Raw genomic sequence first — 25619 nt, forward strand, 5'->3', positions numbered from 1 at the left:
TAAGATATACAAAACAAACCAGTCAATAAATAAAATAAAACAACAAAAATCATATACAAACAGCAAATAATCTTTTCTTAAAGAGGCAAACAGTGTATTTTAGTGCACAAAAATACAGCAAAAAAGGCAGAGCTGCGATTAATTAAGTCTCCTTCCTGTTCATTCTATACAGGAAGCGCGCAGCTCCTGGGGTGGCTCCTAACCGCTTGACACCTCATTTCCTTTCCTTTCACACCATCCTTAAATCGTGAAAAACAAAATAAACAAAATATGGGGGCCACTAATGACAAACTCCCCCCTGTGACATTCTTCTCAGTTTATAGGAAAACGATCAAAACAGAAGTGTAACATAATTTGCCGGTCGGTGCGAATTGAACATAATCATAATATCAGCCGACAAGTTGTGGGCTTGTAGATCGGCTATTTTGGGAGCATAAATTGAGCATTAGGTAGCCACCAGGCAGGGAACGAAGGGGAACATAAGACATTATGCATCAGTGCTTGGCAGATTCATTGCAGTCGTTATCGTTGGGACAGCGTCGTCTCGCCTCTCTTATTGCGTTGGGGGGAGGGGAGGGCGTCGGGGGGGTACTCGTGGTAGTGAGCCTGTCTGCATCGATCGGATCTGACGTTTCTTTAAGCACCTCGAGCCACAACAAGCAAGTTACAAAACGAGGCACAACACCCATCCACCACCCCTGAGAGCATACAGTACAAGGAACCGTGGGGTTTCCCTTCCTACGCAGCAGGGGCGGTCAGCTACTCCCCATTGAGACCTGGAACGCATCTGTGTCACTTTAAATTTATTTGGCTCTTAAAAAATAGCAGATCTACAAGCTCATAGCACGGCACCGAGTGCCGCGCTATGAGCTTGTAGATCTGCTATTTTAGAAATACATTTTAGATATATTTTCAAAAAACTGTTAGGATTTAGAAAACATTTTTAAGAATCGCCTCAGGTCTTAATGGGTTAAGCCCTTTGTGTTTCGCTCACATGGTACATTGTTTTCTTTCTTCGTCTCCGTCCTTAAGAGGAGGAAGATGATGAGGTGGAGGAGGAGGAGGGGGAAGAGGGATTCTTGTTGTTGTTGTTTCGGGTCGTGTCGACGACGGGGTCGTAGAAACAGTCTTCGTTGACCACCGAGGTCAGACTCTGGACGCTGAACTCCCTCTCCAGCAGGGCGTTGAGGTCCACGGCGGCCGACGACGACGAGGCGGCCGCCGCGTCCGTCTGGCTGTCCAGCGACCGGCTGTGCCGCCTCATGCTCAACAGCGCCCCCTGGCTCCGCCTGAAACTTCCACCACCACCGCTGCCTCTCCTCTTGACGGCGCCGGCGGCTTTCAAGGAGGTGCCGGTCCGCTGTGTCTGTTTGGGTCGGCTCTCCGGCGTGTCCACCTCCGCGCCCTCGGGTTGGACGCGGGGGGCCGGCGCGAGACCCCCCTCCTCCTCGGACAGTCGCAGCTGAAGGAGCCGCGCCTCCGCCGAGCCGACGCCCCCGTCACCGGTCTCTCTCCCCCTGCCGCCGCCGCCTCCTCCTCTCCTCTCCACAAACTCGTAGTCGTCCTCGTCGCTCACGGCGTCCGACTCCTTGGCGGACGAGGAGGAGCGGGGTTTGGAGTCGCAGCTGGAGCTCCGCTGGGTGCCGCCGCCGCCGGGGGGGAGGTGGTGGAGGAGGAGGAGGTGGTGGTGGTGGGGGTCTGACAGGTGGCTGGGGGTCCCGCTGCTCAGGCTGCCTTCGTCGGAGTCCAGCCCCGGTTTGTGGTTCCCGCCGGGCTGGAGGGCCGGCAGGTCCAGGAGGGGCTGCTTGCAGAGCCAGGCGGAGTTCCTGCAGGAACCTGGTGGGAGAGATGAAGATTGTTATCTCAGTATCGCTCCATGTGGAAGCCTTGTATCTCCATGTTCCAGCTTAGTTTGGTCCTAAATCAATGCCATATACGTTGTCGTAGAAGAGTGTCGTACAAAGTGGCAAAAAAAATGCCGATCTACAAGCTCACAACGTGTCGCACCATCATACAACGTGAGCTGTAATTTATTTGACTTTTTTTCTATCAATTAGTCACCCCATGGAGACTTGAATTCATGAATATTTTTTTTGTTTTTGAGAAAAAGAAGGGAAGTCCGCACACCGATGGAGCTCCCAATGGAAGAGTCTGGTTTTTATTTGTTAGACAACGTTTCGACCACTGTCGGTCTTCATCAGGTCTTGATACATTACAAGGCAAGACAGTTTAAATACAGGAAGGGGAGGCACAATACAATCAGCGGCAGCTGTGGTGTTAACCTGAAATCACACCCACCAGATAGATATACAGGCTCAGGCTGAATATATTGTTGCCATATAGAGCTATACATTTTTTTTTTAAATGGACACAGCATTACTTCTCTCCGTTATTGGGGTATTGAAAAAGTAGACAGACCCCCCCGTGATGGTGACCATCATCGTCTACTCCTCCAACAATAATCTTTTTATATATACACAGGCTCAATGAAGAGTTTGATGTCAAGCCATGTTTGTGATTCCTTTGTATTTTTCTTTATTTTTCTATTTTTATTGTTTTTCTGTATATCTGACATTTTGCATTGTTTTGTTGTGTCCTCTTTATTATTATTATTATTTACATTCTGCATTGCATCTGCTGCACTTATACTATGTTAGTGGTCGTTACTTTTAGGCGTTTTTTATTATTGAGGTACTTTTATTTCTCTTTTGTCCATTTCAGCTGTGAATGGTAAATATATTGCACATGAACTTTTTTAGGATGGGCCCTTTAGCCTGTCCACCGTGAATGCCCTTATTTGGAAATGTGTTTTTCCTTTTTTTGTGATGGCGTCACCGCCCCCGTATAGCTCTTCCCTAGATCTACAAGCTCTATAGAGCATCGCAGTTCCCGCCCCTTCCGGGTTCCACCGCAAAAAACTCAATGCATTTTTCCCATTGACATTTCCAAAAATATTTATATCAATTAATTTAAGCCTAGAATCAAGCCATCCAGGGTCCTGGTGAATCATGACCATAAAACGTTTGATTCTGTGATTATAATTTTTTTTAAACGGCAAAACAAAGGGTATTTATTAAATATAGTATATCATATAATTAAATATAAAATAAAAATCACAGAAAAAAACGTTTTATGGTCATGATTCACCAGGACCCTGGATGGCTTGATTCTAGGCTTAAATTAATTGATATAAATATTTTTGGAAATGTCAATGGGAAAAATGCATTGAGTTTTTCCTTCCGGCACCAGGAAAAACCAGGAAGTGGGCGGGAACTGCAATGCTCTATATGGCAACAATATATATTCACCCTGAGCCTGTATATCTGGTGGGTGTGATTTCAGGTTAACACCACAGCTGCCGCTGATTGTATTGTGCCTCTCCTTCCTGTATTTAAACTGTCTTGCCTTGTAATGTATCAAGACCTGATGAAGACCGACAGTGGTCCAAACGTTGCCTAACAAATACAAACCAGACTCTTCCATTGGGAGCTCCATCGGTGTGCGGACTTCCCTTCTTTTTCTCATGTACGTATTGTTGTCCAGCACCCGACTTACTGCTTTTGGGATGTGCGTGCTTACCCCTCGTTCCTATTTTTTGGTTTTTGTCACATTCCTAAGACAATAATTTGATGAGACACAAAGAGTCTCCTTTGTGTCTCCTACCGGAACCGCTGCCTACCGGTCCGCTGGTCATCAAATTATTGTCTTAGGAATGTGACAAAAACTACAAAAAATATCCATTAATTCAAGTCTCCATGAGGTGACTAATCGATAGAATTTTGTTTTTGTTTTTGGGTGAACTATCCCTTTATACTTATACTTACTTATACTTACTTATACTTATTTCACCATTGAAAACATATTGACAATTAGCTTGTGACTAAATAATAACTACATTTGATCCATCGGAACACAGCTTCTCTTTTCCATTTCCTGAAAAGTAAGGGTATTGGACATACAAGGTTTCTGCCCGACAGTTTACGATAATGTGCTCCTCTTGCAGTTTTATCTCCAAGGAACCTAGCCGCGATAAGAACGCCAGATATGATAATCTACACACAGTATATGCATACTTACAATTCCACACTTTTATGCAACGTTTGCAAGTCTATAAATCCTCTTAAAAAAAGGCTAACATTCCAAACACAAAGTGCCAAAAGGTTAAATACGTGCGTTACGATGCGGTACATGTTTAACCCGTTAAGACCGGGAACGCATCTGTGTGTCTTTTTTATTTCTTTAGCTAGATTCAAAAATAGCAGATCTACAAGCTCATGGCGCACGGTACAAGCTTGTAGATTTGCTATTTTTGAAATCTTTGAAAATATATATATATTTTTTGTGAAATTTTTTAACTAAAATCTTTGTTTCTGGGGGGTCCCTGGAACAACATATTTTGAGATGGAATTTTGGGGGTCCTTGACATGAAAAAAGTTTGAGAACCACTGATATTATAGCAACATATTTTTTTTCAGAAAACTGTTAGGATTTAGAAGACATTTGTAGAATCCCCCAGAAGCAAAGATTTGAGTTAAAAATGTTGAATTTATGTTAAAAAACATAAATTCAAAGATTTGCACACATGTTCACAATTTTCTTTGTTTAAATAGCAGATCTACAAGCTCATAGCGCGGCACCGAGTGCCGTGCTATGAGCTTGTATATCTACTATTTTTTAACACATCCACCGCCAAGGGCTAATCTCATAATGTACTCACCAGTGCCAAGGTTTTATTGTTGTTTTTTGTTTTTTTCAGGTCGCCATAGGCCCCGTTAAAATCCTTTAGATTGCCCGATCCAATGTTTGTAAACAACGGGCACATGTCCTGGTGTCTACTCGTCGAGACCGCGTGTCAAACGGAGCCGCCATGTTTGAGTTCTGATCGTTTAAGTTAACATGGGAAATGCGAGGATGAAAAACTACATGTCCTGTACAGCTTTTACAGGGGTTTATGTGTACGACTTAGAATGGAGACAGACGGGAAACAAAAAACGTGATCGCACTTCCGGTCCGATCGGGTGGTGTTACACTGAAAATGGTCCCCCTAGAAAATTAAAAAAAAAAAAAAATTCGAAAAAAAGGAAAAAGCACCACAGCCCGTAGGCTACGGGATTGGCGCTTAACCGTTGGATTTAACGGCCCGTAGAACTACGGGCCCGGCGGTAAATGTGTTAATAGCCCAAAGAAATCTAAAAATGACACACGGATGCGTTCCCGGTCTTAAGGGGTTAATGCAGAGAGTGCAGAGAGAGGACCCACCTATCTTAGCGGAGGCGGGCATGGTGTGGCGGAGGGGCGCGAACCGCTCCCTGCAGCCTCCTCCTCCTCGCTCTGACGCACCGTCGCCCCTCATGTTCCTCCTCACGTTCTCCCTCAGGATGGAGCGGATCACCTTGATGATGCTGACCTTGGACTCCACCATGCTGCAAAGGACACACACACACACACACACACACACACACACACAGGGATTCAAGCAAAATGAAATGTCACGACTGAAAGCTTTTCTATGGCCAAGTCCTAATGTGAGATTTTCAGTGTGAAAGGAGCCCCCCTACACTTAGCACTGATTCCTAAACCATTGGTTCTCAAAGTGGGGTCCAAGGACCCCCAGGGGTCCTTAGGGAGGGGGGGTTCCAGGGGGTCCCCAGCAAAATGTGTTAATATGGCATCACAATCATTTTAACCACTTTAACTTTTTTTTTTGTTGTAGTTTGTAGAGCTGCAATTTTTTGAAATTTTTCTTGGAAACCTTTGAATATTTATATTTTAAAGCGAACATTTGTAACTCATATCTTTGCTTCTGGGGGTCCCTGGAACAAAATATTTTGAGATGGGGGTCTGCGGCCAAATATATATAATTTTTTGGGGTCCTTGGCATGATTTTTTTTAGAACCACTGTCCTAAACAATCAACACAACATGTTTTTTTTTTACATTTTATGTTTTAGTAATATTGTTCCTGCTGTTCTACATCCCAGCCAGCACGCCCACATGGGTCCCATATTATGTTTACTGCCAACCAAGGTGAAGAAATCACTGATTGAGGCTTTAGCCTGTGCTTTTATATGAAATATCCGATATAATTTAGATTTTATGGAAGACGCTTCTGAACATAATGCTAGTTTGACCACTTCAAATGCTCTAATCTTAAAATAATAACCAAAAACAGCTTATTTACAAGCTTGTAATAGCCAGCAAGAAATCTTGCTGTTTTTGCTGCGCAACATGCTTCCATAGAGGACATGCCGACTTCTATTGAATCAAAATGACTGAAATCAGTCGTGACGACTGAACTTGAATGCGCTTGAATACACACACACACACACACACACACACACACGTACAGTACACACACCTCACACTCAGCTCCTTAGTAGTTTGTAGTGAATTGCTGATGACCTTAAAGATTAGATAAATGTATTGAACGTTTCCTTAAGAGGAATGGGTTTTTATCATGATTGCAGTAATAATGCAGCTTAATTAATGCAGTATCTATTTTTTTTTCTTTTGCTAGGAATATGAATATACATCACTTCAGGCACCACCTGTTCTATAACCTTGAACAAGGACAAATGCCAGGTGATGATTTTTGTTTTATTATTATTACATACCCCTGGCATTATTTTATTATTTACTTATTTAAGTGCTGACATCAACGGCGGTGGGGGTCATTGATGTTTTCTATCGTCTCTGTTGGGTGGAAACCTCATACGTCCAAAATTGTTACTTTTCAGGATTCAAATTCAAAAATAGTAAAAGTAGCAGATCTACAAGCTCGAAACGTGGTGCGAAGCTTTTGTGTGACGCTGTAGTGTGATCAATTAGGGCGTTAATTTAAGAAAAAACACAAAAAGGTTAGACTATGGAGGTAAGGTTTCTGACCGACAGCATGTATAGTATAGAAACAGTAGTGTGTTATTTCTCATGCAACCAGGCAGGTCTAGAAATTGATCGGCGTATTGATCACTTTCTAATACTAATGAGTCTTAATCTGCCAGAGCTGACCTAGTGTGCATGATGAGATATGTTTACTCTGTTATGAGAACATTTACTCTGATAAGTTTGTGATGAGTACATTTACTCTGTCTGATGTAGTGTGTGTGTGTGTGTGTGTGTGTGTGTGTGTGTGTGTGTGTGTGTGTGTGTGTGTGTGTGTGTGTGTGTGTGTGTGTGAGAGAGAGACAGACAGATGTGTTGTCTGACCTGCTACACAGCTGGAACACTGTCTCGGGTCGGCCCTCCACTTCAGACTTGGTGTGAACCAGCTCCCAGACGCTGCTGCTCTCTGTGCCTGCACCACAACAAACAGACAACAAGTGAAAATATGGATTATGGATTCAAATGAGAGAGAGAGAGGGGGGGTGTTGTTGAGAGGGAAACGCCGAGAGGGCTGTGTGGGTTATGAGATCCTGCTTTAGTGTGTGTGTGTGTGTGGGAGAGAGAGAGAGAGAACAAAAGCTCCAGAATGTATTTTGTAAGTGATGTCATGGAGGAGAGTGCGTGGTTTTATGTAGAGAAATGCCACGCTGTGGTTCTTACCTGCAGCGTTTCCCAATCGGACCTGCAGTGCAGAGAGGGGGATCAGCCAGCGGAACTTAAACGGGTCCACATCTCCTCCTCCGTGGGAGAGAGCCGAGCGAGGATTATTCTGTATCACACACACACGCACACACACACACAGAGAGAGAGATGTTAAACATTCCATCAAAGGCGTATGAATGAACAGATGTTATTTTAGACAGATACCAGGTTCATTTGTTGATAGTTCAGGGGTCTTCAACGATTTTCAGGCTAAGGACCCCCTAGCTGAGAGAGAGATGAAGTGGGGACCCCCTCTATATTGTATAAAATTTGTAGGGCTTGTAGATCTGCTATTTTTTGCTAAAGTTCTCCTCAGAAAAGGGAAGCTAGGGTTCAAGGAGGTTAATAGTAAAAATCATCCAAATCAAAAATTATATCACACAAAGATTTGGTGGCCCCCCTGTAGTAACTCTGAGGACCCCCTAGGGGTCCCCGACCCCCTGTTGAAGACCCCTGCTATAGTTTGTATAGTTTCAATGTACAGATTATGCATGTTCAGATATTATACTGTTTAGACTGATGATAGGTTCTTGGTTTACCTGTGATCCTAGATTACTATCTCTATGCATTTGATGTATTACCTTGTATTTACCTTGCTTACTGTAAGTGGCTCTGGATTTAGAGCGTCTGCTTAAATGCCTAAATGTGTAAATTGTATGGGACTACATAACGGCGATAGAGAGAGATTCCTCACCTTCTTTTTGTTGAGTTTGTTGCTGATCTCCCTGTAGACCAGGATGACTGCCTTCTTGAACACTGATGACAGAGAACACACACACGACCGTCAACAAACCCACTCAGGCAACGCTTCCCTAACAAACATTTTAGATAAACACACACACACACAACTGGCCTTAAGGTCCCCCCATCCAGGATTTATTTGATCCTATAGCCTGAATGGATGTTCATTCACACTCTGGACCTGGTTAACGTTGTCAAATAAATCTCGTTCAACTGATTCAGAGAGGAGAGTAATCTACCCAACTAAAAAACTATGCTCTGAAATACCACTTTCACTTTACAACTCCATCATGAGAATGACCTGGGGCACTCGCTGGTGCAGGGTTTAAGTACCCGCCCTCCACCGCAGAGTCGAGGTCAGTGGTCAGGGCAGTGGTCCTTGGGGGGGGGGTACCAGGGGGTCCCCAGCTAAATTAGTTAACATAGCGTCACTATCATTTTAACCACTTAGCTTTGGCTATTCAAAAATAGCAGATATACAAGCTCATAGTGCGGCACCGAGTGCGGTGAACGGGAGGAGGAGGTGCTACATCGTCCCAGTGAGGGCTACTCGCTGGCAGGTGAGCCAGTAGGGTACAGATAACAGCAGCAGGAACACAGACAGAGATGTGTGGGGAGGGTTTAACTGGCATGACCACTAAATTGGGAGGGAAAAGGGGGTACAAAAAATAATAATTGGCTACAACTAAATTTAGAAAGAAAGAAAAAAAGAGAGAATGGCCTGCTGGTCCGTCTAGTTGCCATAGCATCGCTAAGGCAGGATGTATTTCAAAGGACAACCCACAGGCGGTTTAGGAAGAAAAATTAGGGGGGGATGACAGGAACTCAAAACCGCCTGGAGACGGACTTTAAAGTCCCCAGCTAGGGCTACAGCTACAGACTTGTCTCAGTGCCACTCCAGGCCAGAACCAATCCTGAATAATTAGCAACCCAATAATATTTGGCTGTTAAGTGTTGATTACATTTTAATAAGAAACTCTTAGCAGGTGACACTAAAGAGGCTGAACCAACTCATTATAAGCGTGTCAGATTTGGTCGCCTGTGTCCAAAGCCTTTGAGGAAACACTGTCACATGTGGGAATTTTAATGTGAGTGCCAGCAGCAGACTGTGGCTGCCAGGATCCCTTAAGCTCTCTGGGCAAGGGGGGGACTCATTTTCCCAGAATGCAACGTGGCAGCCCAGTGGTGGTGACAGACGAACAGAATGTGGAACTCACCAAACAGAGTCAGATCAGGATCTTTTCTCATGCGGCCCAGAGACGCATGGGGGTTGAGCCAGACCACGGAGGAATGCATGAGAAACTCTCCCATAGAGATCTCTGTGACCTGACACAGAATAAAAATAGACAGTAAGTTATTCAGCCATCGTGTCGAGTCAAATTTAATATACTGTAGCGCTTTTCATACGACAAACGACTCAATGTGCTTAAAAAATAACGACCGAATATTATGCAAAGATCAACAATGACAACATATCGTTTCTGTTAGGTGGAAACCTCTATGTCTAAAACGGTTGCAATTTTTTTTGAAAAAGTAGCAGATCTACAAGCTTTCAGATCTGCTAGTTTTGATGCTTTTGTGTGACGCGGTAGTATGATCAAGTAGGTCTTTTAATTAAACACAAAAAGTTAAAATATGGAGTTAAGGTTTCTGCCCGACAGCAACGATATGCAGGTATTCATACAATAGGGACATAGGTAATTATTACATGTACATTAAAAAAAAATGTAATTACATGCAAGATCAATCAAAACGTAAGAATGAATTACAATAAAACAGGAAAAAAGGAATACAATAACCACACACTTTGAACCTAGCTAACTAAACGACAGTGTTATAGTCGACCTTAGTTCAAACTGGTATAAAATTCCATTATTAACCATAATGCACATATACAAGCTCATAGCTCATCACTTCGTGCTGCGCTATGAGCTTGTAGATCTGCTATTTTTGAAAAATCGTGAAAATGGGTGCAATTTTTTTAATATATATTTTAAAAATAAATAAGTATAAAAGTAAAGTATTAAATATGTCAGTAATTTATTTTATTCAAGTTATTTGTCATATCTGACCAGTGCAATTTTTTTTATTACAAAGCCTACAAAAGGCCAAATAGAAAATAAATTTGTATTCACATGTTCCAACGCCAGAAACACAATCAAATCGTTAAATCTCAATTATTTTCTATGACAATTAATCGTCAACTTAAACGTTGTAATGGTGACAGTCCTAACCATACCGCCCAGTGTCCAACCTGAGCCAGCTGTAAGCAATAACCATCGACCCCCCTGCCAGATCCATCACATGAGATCAATAGATGGTGAAGTGTGTGAATACTCCACAACCATATGAAAGTGATGATGCAGTCATCCATGTGTAATAATGTGGAGTAAAGCTCTTTGTGACATACATATTCATCATCCGTCTGCACCTCGTCAGAGAGTGCATCTCTTTAACCCATTCAGACCCGAGGCCGATTCTACAAATGTCTTCTACATCCTAACAGTTTTCTGACCTGAATCAGTGGTCCTCAAACTTTTTTATGTCAAGGACCGCCAACATTATATGTATATATATATGTATCAAAATATTTTGTTCCAGGGACCCCCAGAAGCAAAGATTTGAGTTAAAAATGCCCGGACCGTGGTCCTAGCGGTCCGGGCACTTATAGGCTCAATGTAGCCTGACAGCGCGTTGCAGGGTTCGAGTCCCGAGCCCGACGGCCTTTGCTGCGTGTCATTCCTCGTGTCTCTCTCCCCGTTTCCTGTCTCTCTTCACTAACACTATCCAATAAAGGCAGAAAAAGCCCAAAAAATATCTTGGAAAAAATTACTAATAATTAATAAAAATATAAAAAATATATTCAAAGATTTCCACAAATTTGCACTATTAAAAAAAAATAGCAGATATACAAGCTCATAGCACGGCACGAAGGGACACGCTATGAGCTTGTAGATCTGCTATTTTTGAATAGCCAAAGTATAAAATATGGTTAAAATAATTGCGCTATATGTATAGCTAACATCTAAAATGACAGATGCTTTCCCGGTTTTAATGGGTTATAAATCATACAGACCACATTCAGGCTCAGGGACTTTGAATATTAATGGAGCGAGAGCCCTGCCTACTAAACTAAATATTCCATCAACATTTTAAATTCAACTTTTAAATACATATTGGTTCCCTGAGGGGTGGGGGGGGGGGGGGACGACGACAGTGCAGTAGATGTGTAAACAGGATAATGAGTCAAGCTGCTTTGGATTTGAGGAGCTCATATATTCACCACAACACAAGAACCTCATCTAGTTTGAAGCAGGTTTTGCACAATGTGCCAAATTATGATCAGATACAGAAAATACAGTTAAAGACAGCTATCTGTCTGTGAGTGTGCAAAGGCAATTTGTGTGTTTTAAACATATACTGTACCACACACACACTGGACACTTTTTAGAGATAGAAACCAGTGTTAATTTTGACAGCAAACTAGTCTAGTTTTAGTTGACAAAAAAAATATATATGGAGATAGGAGGTTTCTGCCCGACAGCAACAATAAAGTATCATTTACCTCTTTGCTGTGGCCGGTCTGCTCAGCAACCAGCTGGTCAAACACTGTCCCGTATTCCTCGTAGATCTCCTGCATGTCGTTTATATGGATGCCCACCTTCTGCATGGCCTTCCAGGCCTCTGTAGGAAAACATGGTTTGTTTAACACATGACTCACCATTTTATTTGGTAAAAAAAAAATCATCATATCACAAACTGCGGCTTTGTAAAATCGGTTTGTTGTCTCTGTGTGAGTGAGGGCGCGCGTGTGTGTGTGTGTGTGTGTGTGTGTGTGTGTGTGTACTTGTATTAATATTCCCACAAGAATAGTAGAATTTGAGAAATAGACATTGCGATTCTCACAAGAGAAGTGGTTGGGGTTAGGGTGTGGAGTTATGCCTAATTTTGAAAATAGCAGATCTACAAGCGTCACGCTGTGAGCTTGTTGATCTGCATTTTCGGTGTGTGACACCGGCTCAGGCTCAGGAGGTAAAAAGGTCATTTAAAATTTAGCCTCGATCTCCAGGCTTTTATTGTTTAGTGTTGCTAAAAAATAAAAGCCTGGCCCAGCGTGTCGGTGTACTCGGTATAAGGAAGTGTTTCACTTCCCAACCAACCAGAGTGCAGTGGGCGTCGCTCGTAATGTTGTGTTAACGGGGCGGGGGTTGACGGACAGATCGGTGAACCAATGGGATCAGCCGCAGTCTCTCGCCGGCTCTTTACACCCGCCCCTCTATACACGAAATCAGGAGCGTTGGGGCAGTCTATTTAAAATTAAATCGCTGTCCTAAATTGTTGATATACTCACAGGTACAGTAATACAAATGCATGTGTGTGTGTGTGTGTGTGTGTGTGTGCGTGCGTGTGTGCGTGCGCGTCTCCTACCAGTGAGGTGGTAGTGCTCCTCGCTCTCGGTGTCAGTGAGCTGCACCAGGCCGTGGAGCAGCAGAGGGTACTTCAGGACCCTCTGCACCGGCTTGATCAGGTAGGACTCCAGGGTGGACGAGTGCTGCTTGGTGGGGTTCCTGGCCTCCAGGAACTGCTTGAAGGCCCGGTCTGTCTTGGCTGATAGAGCAAGTGAGATAAGAAGATTTGGCACATTGGAATTAATTAAGAGAGAAATATTTTGTGTCTGCAGTCACTGTCACCTCAGGCTCCTTCCATCTAGTGCAGTGGTCCGGGGACCACCAGTGGTCCTTGAGGGGGTTCCAGGTGGTCCCTAGCTAAATGATGGAGAGTTGGTAACCAAATTGACCCTTATAGATCTCGAGAGCGTAAAATGAAACCAAATGGACCCGTAAGGGTCCATTTGGTTTCATTTTACGCTCTCAAGAGAGCACTTTGCAAGCTCAAGAGTTAAATTATTGTTAAACATCTGCATTACTTAAAGGAGAATTCCGGACAAATTAAGTGTTATCTTTGATGTCTCGTTACTCACCTACCGATGTGAAAAGTAGCGTTCTTTTTTTTCATATATTCCCCTGTCGTCATTTTTTAAACACCCTCCGTTGTTATAATGGGAGCCGCTGGGTTAGTGAAGTTCGTCTATTATAACCGATGCAATGTTATTTTTTTCTCTACTACGATTCATTGTAGAGTCTCATGATAGTCAAACATGCGCTGAAAATTCCTGCGAGCCTGCCGTTAATGGCGAACGATTTAACACTGGTTGCTTGTTTCTTCCAGAACCTGGCAACCCGTGTTGCCAGAATCTGGAAACAAGCAACCAGTGTTAAATCGTTCGCCATTGACGGCAGCCTCGCAGATAGTTTCAACGCATGTTTGACTATCATGAGACTCTACTATGAATACTAGTAGTGAAAAAAACAACATTGCATCGGTTATAATAGACGAACTTCACTAACCCAGCGGCTCCCATTATAACAACGGAGGGTGTTTAAAAAATGACGACAGGGGAATATATGAAAAAAAATAACGCTACTTTTCACATCGGTAGGTGAGTAACGAGACATCAAAGATAACACTTAATTTGTCCGGAATTCTCCTTTAACAAAATAATTGTTATTTTGATCAACGTTTGCCTGTTATCTCTCCTATTGGTACCAACAACACAGCATGGAATTGTGGACAAAATCTTATCCAACGACAACAAAATATTCTAAGTCTTGGGTATGAGAGGCTAAATCTCATCAAAACGGTGGTCCGTGGCTCAAATGCCGAATAAATAATGGTCCGTGATATGAAAAGAGTTGAAAACTATCTAGTGAATGCTACTTGTTGCACTACCATGGTGCAGCTGGTCTCCCAGTGCATCATATACTGGTGCAAATAGCTGTCACCAGTAGAGGGGAGTGTGTGCTTTCTCCTCTCACCATCATAATGACCACTGACTGCAGTACAACAGGCAGCACACACTGCACACAACAAGGCAGATCAAATCAATACTAAACACATTCATACAATTTCACAATGTTTGCTTATACAGCCGCCAGCATCACTGCAGTGAAAGCTGAGAAAGCATAGTAAAGGCCCGGTATGGTGTGAGAGCAGGGGCATGAACGGTATAACACTGAATATATATCATGAGCCGTGTAACACCTCTCTAAGGACTGTCTAGCGTTTTTGTAAAGGTGATGACATTTTCTACAGAGCCGTGGAGCCACCCCTCCGCTTTCAGCTTTGCAAGCTGAGGAGAGCGATTAAAGTATTAATTATAGCATTAATTATAGCACTCGCAGCCACAGACAGGCAGCCGCAGTGACACCTCCCAGAGTAATTGGCAGGCAATTAACGGAGTTGACAAGTAAACATTGGGGAATCGCGGGGCGTGAAGGAAGAAGAAGAAGAAGCGATTCGGGTGGCTGGTGTGGGGGACTAATTTCTATGCACTTGTTGTTGACAAAGACCTGTGAAGTTTTATGTATCAGCTGTTATGTTGTGCACCATGTTATGTTCTCACAAACGTGCTCTACCAGTGCTTAAGTACAGTAACTATCGCTATGTGATGCTAGGCTCTGCTTTGCTGTACTCTGTGATGTACTATTTCTATCAACTATAATACCATACTTGGTGAATGGCGGCTCTGTGGTCTTAGGCTGATGTTAAAAGACAATAGTCCTATTTATGACATGTGACAACAATGCCATACTATGGCATCAAGACAATTTATTTCACTGTAATACACTATGGAGTAAAAACTATTATATTTTCTATATTTCTCTCATGCTAAACTATGAAAAAAATAAAGTAAAATTACAGCAGCATAAAAAAGTGACACTATATTATTAAAATAAAAACGACATACTACACTGAAAAATAGAATAATAAAAAAGGGTCATACTGGTATGCCCTATTTAATTGTCTTATTGAGTTTCACATCATTTTCTTTTGGAGATATTTGAAGCCATTTTGTGCTGATGAGTCACTGCTGCAACCGCCACACCTCCAGCACAAAAGAAATCCATGAAAATTGCAGAGAGATGATTAAACCACCACCACACTATTTTGCTGAAGTACCACTTCACTAATAAGTTGCTCTAGTCTAGTTCCACCTCCTCCGTGTTTAAAAGAGGAGCAGGAAGCCCGGATTATAGCACCCTGTACTATCTCAGAATGTCAGAGGCTGGCATGACATTTATTTATGTAATTTAGTTATTGTTGTGCCCTTTCAAAAAAAAAAAAAAAAAAAACGCAACGTGTTCAGAGAGAAGGAGAATTAGAAGCGATCACTGTTCCATCCATAATAAATCAACGCTGCTGCGCTTGCACGTTCTTTCTTCTTCTCGGGGGACTTTGATCAAAGAGTTGCCAGTTTACTTCAACCCAGCCCCATTAAAACGCCATCCTGCGCCCTTCCTCCCGAGGAAATCCCCAACGCAATCCTTGTAATGGAACGGCTTTAAGAGGCACGGGAGGGCACTTTGCCCGCGCACCGACGTAGGCGGAGAGAGGCCAATCTCCTTCCACTTTCAGCTCCTGTGTTTGGGCAGCTCTCCATAACGGCGCTAGCGAGGCGAGGACGTCTTTGCCCGGGCATAAATCAACTTAAATGTTTACACTCTGTCACACGCCGCCGCCGTCGAAGGAGACACGAGGAATTATTAGCACTCTGTTGCATGTCCCTCTTGTGCTCTTGTTGGGGGACAAGGCCTGAAACTCAGTGCCAGAATCCGCTTTAAAAAAAGTCATTTACAGTTTTAATTGTTTAAATGAACCAAGTTAATCCACTATGAAAAGCGGCCTGCAAGTCCTGAGGTGCAGCCATCAAAATGTGTTCCTATAAATCTTCTGTTCGGTAAAACCTAGAAACCTTTTGTGTTTGTTTTGTTCACGTAGGCATCCTGCCACACCGACACAAAACACATGCATGTTGATCAAGTAGGGCGTTCATTTAATTTATGAAAAAACACAAAAAGTTAAAATATGGAGATGAGAGGTTTCAGTCTACTGTATACTATCAAATAAAAGGCAGAAAAGCCCCAAAAATATAATGGAAAAAATAAATAAATAATAATTTACCGGTAATTGATAGAGGATCAATCACGACGGCTGCAACCATGATGCAGTCATCATGGTTGCATCTCCATTACATCATAACCGTTGCTGTCGGGGCAGAAACCTCCTATCTCCATATTTCTCCGGCTTGTAGATCTGCTACTTTTGCCATTTTTTTTAGAATTATTATTTATTAGAATCCTGAAAAGTAACAGTTTTTTGGACATATGAGGTTTTCACCTGACAGAGACAATTTATATTGCGTTGTTGCAGAACGTTTATGGACATAGATAGAGGCATGCCTGTAACGAGATAAGAATAGACGAGACGACTGTGATAAATACACGTCTGTGACTACCTCAACTCGCCTAGTGTGTGCACATGTGTCACCAGATGTCTTTTTGTTATGTTGTTATCTGTGTTTTTATTTGTACTGCAGCTTTTAAGTCCTCCACTCCCAAGACAAACTTCTCCAATGCGAGACCAATTAAAGTGAAACCTTGAACTTTGAGATATTTCTGCTGTGTATGTACGCGTGTTTAACACAATATGTATATATCGTCTCTGTCGGGTGGAAACCTCATATGTCCAAAACTGTTACTTTTCAGGATTGAAATGTAAAAATAGCAAGAGTAGCTGATCGAAACGTGCCACTTCACACCGTGTTTTGAGCAACGCTGTAGTATGATCAAGAAAGGCCTTAACACATTGAATGCCAATCGCGTAGATCTACGCGAACCTATTTAAAGCCGCAGCGTGCCAATCGCGTAGATCTACGCGAACCGCCGATTCCCATTGAAATTTCCCCAGGTGCACTTTCCGATTTTTTTTGATCCATTTCCGTTTCCGGTTTCCGGTCGGAAACAGAATTATTCGGGTTCCGTTTTTTTCGATCGTATCCGCTTCCTGTCTGGGATCCTGTTTAAAACTCGATTTTCTCGGTTGTTGTTTTTCTCCTCGCTGATCACTGTTTAGCGTTGATCCGCTGTAACTTCAAGATGGCGGCTCGGATTTGGAAAATGTTTTCGCTGGCCGTTTCTCACAGATCCGCTGTGTGTTTAGAACCAAATGAACGCGCACTTTTAACTTATTTAGCGAGGTCTGTGGCGACATGAAAAAAACAAAAAAAACAACAATAAAACGCTGGCACTGGTGAGTACATTATGAGATTAAACTCTGGCATGGAATGTGTTAAAGGGACTACACCATGAACTTTTCCTTCTTTTTTGTGTGTTTCTGGTCTCCCCTACCTCTCTTCTATCCGCGTGTGCGTGTGTGTGTGTGTGTGTGTGTGTGTGTGTGTGTGTGTGTGTGTGTGTGTGTGTGTGTGTGTGCATGCGTGCGTTTTACAATACCTCTCTCCAGTACTTTCTGGACTTTGCTGTGATTGGCACAGAAGCCGCTGTAGAGCTTGAAGTGGTCGGCGTAGTAAAGGAACGAGCCCCCCAGAGAAAACAACAGCTTCTGTTAAAGAGAGAAAGCCAGGATGAGTGTGTGAGCCTGTGATGTCAGGACCTGAACCCTCTTCACCTCCCCCTCTCCGGGGACCCCCATTCAAACACCCCCCAACCCCTCTCTCTCTCTCTCTCTGTTTATCCCTCTCTCACTTAACACCTGAGCTTCCTCCAGTTCAACCAGTGAGCCAACCACTGGGTTCTGGATCAATAGCGCACACACACACACTTGTCATGTCAGGTTTATGAATCACACTTCAGCTATGAATAACCCATGAGTCATGAAAGGTCATTGCATTGCTTTAAAACCGGAACATTGACTGATGCTATACTGTATCTTCATGTCACTTGTTCGGAAATCGGATGTCTCATGTAAGTATATTTTATGATCTGCTATGATTAACTGTTTGCTTTGGTTCGTTTTAAGTGACGTAATCATGCAACTGTTGATGTCTGATCTTAACTGTACCCTGCAGGATATGTGTGTCCTTTGTCGTTTTGTGACACCCTTTTCATCAATCCATCACCTCTGCAACTAGTCTGTAAATATTGTCTACAAGTGCCTAGATAGGCTTTTCTGCCTTTATTTTGGATAGTACAGTATGACAGAAAGGAAACGGGAAAAGAAAGACACAAGTGACAAAGGTCATCGGACTTGGGAATCGAACCCACAACTCACCATGTGGTCTGCCTTAAATAGGCCATCGGCGCACCTACAAGTGTTTATTTGAGCGTGTGTGCGTGCGCTTGCATTACTATAATAGTTGTCCGATTATTTCAGTTTTATTTTACGTACAGTAGTTGTGCGCCAGTGGCGTGCACTGAAAATAGCCGATCTACAAGCTTGCGACGTGTTGTGAGCTTGTAGATCGGCTATTTTTGGTAAAACTCAACAAAACTTGAACTTTAGCCTTATGGTTAAAGATGGCCAAAATTGCCATTTATGAAATGAAGTGTGTGTACTGTAGCTCACCTTGAATTGACCGGGCGTCTCCAGGGTGCTGAAGTGGGGCGAGGAGGCAATCCTCTCCTCCAGGGTCTGGAGGAAAACCTTCTGGAACTCCAGCATCTCTGGCAGGCTGCCAAACAGACTCTCCATCTGAGGAGAGGAGAGGAGGGGGGGAGAGGAGAGGTGGGGGAAAGATAAGATGGAGTACAAAGGGAGGAGAAGTGATGAGTAAGAGGAAGAGGAGGACGAAGACGGGGGAGGAAGGTCAAGGCAGCAGACATTCATAAGTGTCAGACACACAGGAGGTCCATTACACTGTCCCTACGGTGGTTAATGTCTGATGAAGGCACTTAGGGACAAGCTAGCTGCTCTGCTGCTAACTCACACTCACACAGACACACACACACACACACCCCCCATTAAAAGCTGTTCAGAGCCAACACGTCCTATAGTCCCTTAATGGCCTTTTAATTTGCCCCCGACGGTCCGCTGGCTGGTGCAATCTTGGGAGAGATGTGCCGTCTTATCTTTGAGGTCGAACTCGAGGGGAAACCGCGGCTACGCTAAGGTCGTTAGCATTGTGCAGATAAAGGGCAATTCAGACCGCGGCAATCTTTCTCCGCAATGTTCAAATGCTTTTAAATATAAGTATAAATCGGGCTTAACATTAGTTTTTTTGTCTTGTCGTGAATCTTTGGTCCGAACTACAGTAGGCTTATAACCACCAGGAGCGCATAATAAACGCCAACGCTCAATTCTAACATGCAGTATATCTCTATTTGAGGGCTGTTTTAATGGAGAAAGCTGCAGTGAAGTGACTGGAAATTAAGCAGGTTAGGTCTCTACTGGTGTCTCCCTCAGGGCAGCCTGGAGGGTCTGGCCTTCAAGGACACTGGAGTTGAATGCTAATGTATCACCGGCGCTAATGAGGGACACATATGACACCAGTCACTTCACCTCTAGCCAATAAACTCTCAATTAATTCCATGTTCCTACGCGTCCCTCCAAGCCCCCTGCCTCTGCTCAGTCCTGCGTACTGTATAGAAAGTTGAGTTTGCGCACACACACACAGGTACGTACCTCATCTTGTGTGAGGAAGGTCTCGTTCTGCAGGGGCTTCAGGTAGATCTCAAACAGGTAGGACAGGTCCTATACACACACACACACACACACACACACACACACACACACACACACACACACACACAATATAGAAGGTCAGTGACAGGGAAAGAAACATTATTCGTCCTTTAAAGCCATCCTCAACCTTGTCATTTACACAGGGGGGGGGGACCGAACTGCTCCCTGGGTGCTGTATTAACAGCACTGACTGTATATAATAGTTAGGATGGGTTCAATTTAAAAAATTCACATAATGAATGTAAAATAAATACCAAAGTGGTGGGGGACTGAATTATTAATTATTATCTGCAAATATTTTTGGTCGTTTTTTGTCGCTGCTAGTGTGAACACAGCATTATGCTACAGTCACTGGCCGCCGCAACAAACACGACTCACCCTCGATACACATCAGCTGCAGCATGCGACACAGACTGGTGACTAGGAGATACGCAGGAGAAAAGATGTGACCGAGAGAAAGGGAGAGCGATAGAGCGTTGTGGGCATTCAAAAAAGGAAATGAACCACACAGAGAGAGAGATGCAGTGATGATGTGTGGTGCTGTGTGTGTGTGTGTGTGTGTGTGTGTGTGTGTGTGTGTGTGTGTGTGTGTGTGTGTGTGTGTGTGTTGCTGCTGCAGTAGTGTGAAGGATAATCAGACGTGCCTGACAGGCATTAAGAGAAATGAGGGGGCGATGGTTAAGAGGAGTCGTTTAGCGCTCGCCGGGGAAGGAAGAGGTTGCATGGGTGATTTGAACTTATGGGCTGACTAAACGGTTAAGGCTAGGAGGGAGATAAACTACACCGAGCGTGCAGATGGTTGGGGTTGGTAGGGAGCAGCATCTCTCCATCCATGCCAGCCCTTCTTTTTGTTTTTCATTCATTCCCCTAAATCTCTCCTCCTATTGTGCTATAATAAAAAAGCATAAGGGGGGACTGCTATGGAGCATACTGCTTTTTTTTGACAGCAGAACAATGGCTTACACTGGACAGCAGAGAACGTATTCTATATCGTCTCTTTCGGGAGGAAACCTCATATTTCCAAAACGGTTACTTTTCAGGATTCAAATTCAAAAGTAGCGAAAGTAGCAGATCTACAAGCTCGAAACGCGTCGCTTCGAGTCGCGTTTCGAGCTTGTGGATCTGCTACTTTTGATGCTTTTGTGTGACGCTGTAGCATGATCACGCAGGGCGTTAATTCACGAAAATAATATATTTTTTATATGGACATACAAGGTTTCTGCCCGACAGCGATGACATACTGTAGATGGTGTGGAGGGGAGGAGGGGTTCACAGTGTGTGGGAACGTGGAATACAGAGACATGAAATGGGACAGCCGCGCCGTAAGGGGCCGTGTCCACAGAGAACGCCTTTGGCAGTGCCAGTCCTTCCATGTATTTTCACGATAAAGACGCGCTTGGGTGTGCGCTCCTCTTCCCAGCGCCGACCATCGCTTCGGCGCTCTCGACACCACTGCTTTTTCTTTGTTTTTGGTGCGGCGCCTTGGAGCACTTTAACTCTTTCAGTGCCAAGAGTATTTTCATAAAGTACTCCCAAACTGCCAGGAATTTGCGTTTTTTTTAATTTTTTAATTTTGTAATTTTTCATTCAAATAAATGATCTGATTGGGGTTTTAAACCCATAATACAGTTCTACCAGTAGAGAGCAACAAATCGACACATTGATGATCTCGCTGGCTCACTCGCCCCCTCCCAAACAGGCTCACGTCATATCCGGTCAGAACCGGATGTTGACATTTTCGATAATCGTTGATCGGGCTAAATTACGATGCGATACACGACTACGATGACTGATCGTCACCCAGACCAAAGAGAGTAGACGTGGACCTCTCCGTTCGCTTTTTATACCGTGTGAAAAAAACGTGACTTTCCCTATTCTGGCCGAAAATCACCGGAGAAAAACAACGTGACCCGGAAATGAAAAAAAAAATTTACATCCGGCTCCGGGTGAGTCTGATGTAGTCAGGAAGCGAAAGTGATCATGAAAAATATACAGAATAGCGCGACCACAGTCAAAAGTAAAAACTCGGGATTTCTCGTGCTGGCACTGAGGGTACTCGGGAAAAACTCGGGATATGTCGGGGCGTGGCACTGAGAGAGTTAAGCTGGAAAACAGTTCAACTTTTGGAAAGGAGCGCCGGTCATTTGATCCTCCTGACTGTATGTGACAAGCCAGTCATTTACAACTGGACATTGATTGAGTGAGTAGACAGTGTCACTTGTTGATTGTTGTTTTTATTGCAATTGCTTTTTAATTTCGCCTTTATTTAAGCAGGTAAAACCCAACTCAGACCCCCAGGGTGCCATGTTTACAAACAAATCCTATAATCATATCTTTATGATCATACAATCCAATCATAAACTTTTACTACATGAACCCTAACATCGCTATTCTGGCCGTGTCATAATAGGCAATACTTTGGCTAGTATTGACGTACGAACGAATTATAAAAGTGTTTAATGAACAACGTAACGGACTAACTCTAATCTAGAGCTGGACCTCTGAATGCCCTCCACGGCTCTCACCTTGACGTAGGACTTCTCGGTGTCCACCAGCTCTTGGATGACCTTGCGTAGCCTCTCGGTGGCGCTCATGTGCCTGGGACACTGTCTGAGGAGCGTGGAGGAGTCCCCTCCTCCCGCTGCAGCGGCTGACCTCTGACCCTGCTGGCCCCCCGTGGAGTCCTTGGCGGTCCCCTCCATCAGACCTCCAGAGCCCGACGCCGAATCCTGGAAGGACTGGTACAGAGTGCACACTGTGTCCACACTCTGTGGAGGGTGGAGAGAGATAGAGATGGACAGGGAGAGAGAGAGGGAGAGAGAAGGAGAAGGATAATTAAAACGACGTCCTCTTTAGTATTCTCAAATGTAATGTCCTTTATAGCGAGGAGACTTAACCACTTAAACCCCAGCATCTGTATTGTGGGGAAAGCTTTCGCAGGAAAATTGCAGATCGACAAGCTCAGAGAGAGAAAGAGACAGACAGAGAGAGGGAGAGAGAGACAGAGAGAGATGGAGAGAGACAGAGAGCGAGAGAGAGAAAGAGACAGTCAGAGAGAGGGAGAGACAGAGAGAGATGGAGAGAGAGACAGAAAGAGACAAACAGACAGAGAGGGAGAGACAGAGAGAGATGGAGCGAGAGACAGAGAGAAAGAGACAGACAGACAGAGGGAGAGAGAGAGATGGGGAGAGAGACAGAGAGAGACAGACAGAGAGGGAGAGACAGAGAGATGGAGAGAGAGAAAGAGACAGACAGACAGAGAGAGAGAGGGAGAGACAGAGAGAGAGAAAGAGACACACAGAGAGAGGGAGAGACAGAGAGAGGTGGAGAGAGAGACAGAGAGAGAGAGAAAGAGACAGAGACAGACAGACAGACAGAGAGAGGGAGAGACAGATAGATGGAGAGACAGACAGAGAGAGAGACAGAGAGAGGAGAGAGAAAGGAAGCGAGTTGAAAAAAAAGATAATTAGTTGAGGAAAACGACAACTTAATAAAAAGTCATCGCTGCTGTCACACAGATGTCAAGAACCGTTACTTTTCAGGAAAAAGGAAAAGAGAACCGATGTTCCAACGGATCCGATGTAGTTATTTAATCACAAGCTCCACTTTTCATTAGTTAAATATTTCAAAGGGAAACCTCTTATCTCCATATTTTAACTTTTTTAAACTTTTATTTTTCTCGTTAAATTAACACCTCACTTACGCCACACTACACAAAAAAATAGCCTATCCACAAGCTCAACAATATGCACTGCAACACGTTGTGGGCTTGCAGATCGGCAAATTTTGCTACTTGTACGCGGTCATAGAATTATGTATAGGGAATTAATTTATGAACAAACTATGGCGATACAAGGTTTCTACCCTACAACGGCAACATAAAACATCTCTACATCCCCAACACGCGTTCGCGCGCACACACACACACACAGGCATTAATTAAATACATTCTTTAGTTTCTAGGCGAAACGGAGGGAGGTGGAGAGCTTTTCGTCCCTCAGTCGAAACAAATCCATAACTGATGTGCAACCAGTGAGATGGTGTAGCTAGCTGCGTGTGCATTAAATGACTACGTACTGTATCTATACAACGCTAGCGTGCATATATAGGGGGAGCGACGCACACGTTTCCCCTGGGTATGCGCTTAACGAGCATTATGGAGAATTACATGTGTGCGCTGCTGTATGCTAATTGGCCTCACATCAAAGGGGTTTCATTGTACATGTGAAAGATTAGCCTCGCCATATCCCGGCAGATAGAATTAACAGCGCGATTCATCCATGTGTGTTGTTGTGTGCAGGGCGTGATGGACAGACAGTTTGTGTAGCTTTTGTAGAGAAATTGCGTTCCAGTCAATTTGTCACAGTGGGGTATCGACGGCGCTGCCCGGCGGGGGGGGGGGGGGGGTCTTGTGTAATGGAATGGTGTCAAAAGTTTGACTTACTGCTCTGCGGTTATTATTACGTTAAAGTCACACTACGACCAGGGTTGGATTGCGTTGCTGTCGGGCACAAACCTCTCATCTCCAGCGTCACAAAAAAATGTATCAAAAGTAGAAGATCCACAAGCCCGAAACGCAACTTGTGGATCCGCTACTTTTGCTATTTTTGTATTTGAATCCTGAAAAGTAACAGTTTTGGAGATATGAGGTTAACGCCCAATAGACGATTTGCTCCATTTGGTTTAGGATAAGGATAGGATAATTCCTTTTAACTCTATAAACGCCATTGACTCGAAAACGCGTCAATTACTACTTAATCCACCCACGCCATCGACACGTTTGACGCGTTGGACTCGCGTTCATTGTTTAATCTCTGATTGCGCTATGCTGCTTAAAATTCAATGTTATTTTCGAGTTCCACTTACTTCACCCACATCTGCATCCGGTTTCATGACCTGGGTTCCGTTTCCGGTTTTTGATTCTTTTCCCCCGGTCATTTTCGTCCATAATAGGTAAACAAACGGTTTTTCACACTGTATAACAAACGAACGGACAGGTTCTCTTCTATAATCTATGGTCTGGGTGACGATCAGTCACCCGTCGTGTATCACATCGTAATTTTGGCCGATCGGACAATCTGGGACCACGTCACATCTGTTTTGATGTATTTCTCTCTTTGACACTGTGTGTGGAGTGCGAGCTGTCATGACAGCTGATCAAGCTGTCATGTGCTGCTCTCTAGTGGCGGATTTGTGCGCTGTCTTTAAAAAAAACACTGATAATATATTTATGAAAATTTACAAAATATAAAAATAAAAAACACGAAAATTGCAAATTTCATTTCAACGACACATATGCTGGCCTGGCCTGGAATCGAACCTGGGGCAACCAGGGCCTCTGGCTCCCTAGGCGGGCTCACTAACCACTCAGCTATGGCCGTCCCTAAAATTTCATGCCTCTGCTTCCGATATCCCCCACCCTTCTTGGTCATTCATTTTTACGGTTTTATCCCTGCTGCTTTAATATAGATACAGTGTATCAGACGCATGCAAAAGTGACACATTCTGAATTTGTTAACCCATCTTTTTCATTAAAACAAGAAACCATACATGATCGGATTTTGCGATCGGGTAATTTGGGCCAATCACCATTCGAGCGAGCAAAAAAAGATTGGCCAATTTATGATCGGTGGAGGATCGATCAATCGAGGACCCGTAGTTATATGGACCGTTTTGCCTGTGTGAAAGTAGTGCTCGTAGCACCGATCTACGAGCTCACAACGCGATGCGACCCATTGTGAGCTCGTAGGTCGG

At 43.8% G+C, this 25619-nt stretch overlaps 1 protein-coding gene across 6 annotated transcripts in view; it reads right to left on the bottom strand.

Moving 5' to 3' along the window:
- Positions 1 to 928: 928 nt before the first annotated feature.
- tiam2a (TIAM Rac1 associated GEF 2a) overlaps positions 929 to 25619 on the bottom strand; it is a 171881-nt gene continuing 147190 nt past the window's right edge. For all 6 annotated transcript variants that reach the window (XM_080414416.1, XM_080414419.1, XM_080414415.1 and 3 more), the window contains 12 exons: positions 22391 to 22633; positions 19806 to 19874; positions 18750 to 18875; positions 17678 to 17786; positions 12753 to 12932; positions 11890 to 12008; positions 9542 to 9650; positions 8278 to 8339; positions 7542 to 7650; positions 7206 to 7293; positions 5260 to 5423; positions 929 to 1836 (listed from right to left, as the gene is read on the bottom strand). In XM_080414416.1, coding sequence (XP_080270542.1) covers positions 1028 to 1836; positions 5260 to 5423; positions 7206 to 7293; positions 7542 to 7650; positions 8278 to 8339; positions 9542 to 9650; positions 11890 to 12008; positions 12753 to 12932; positions 17678 to 17786; positions 18750 to 18875; positions 19806 to 19874; positions 22391 to 22633 — 2187 coding nt within the window. In that variant the 3' untranslated portion in view covers positions 929 to 1027. The remainder of the gene's footprint in view (positions 1837 to 5259; positions 5424 to 7205; positions 7294 to 7541; positions 7651 to 8277; positions 8340 to 9541; positions 9651 to 11889; positions 12009 to 12752; positions 12933 to 17677; positions 17787 to 18749; positions 18876 to 19805; positions 19875 to 22390; positions 22634 to 25619) is intronic.

This window comes from Gymnoscopelus braueri (genome assembly GCF_963280865.1).
Source record: "Gymnoscopelus braueri genome assembly, chromosome: 19".
Lineage (NCBI taxonomy): Eukaryota > Metazoa > Chordata > Actinopteri > Myctophiformes > Myctophidae > Gymnoscopelus > Gymnoscopelus braueri.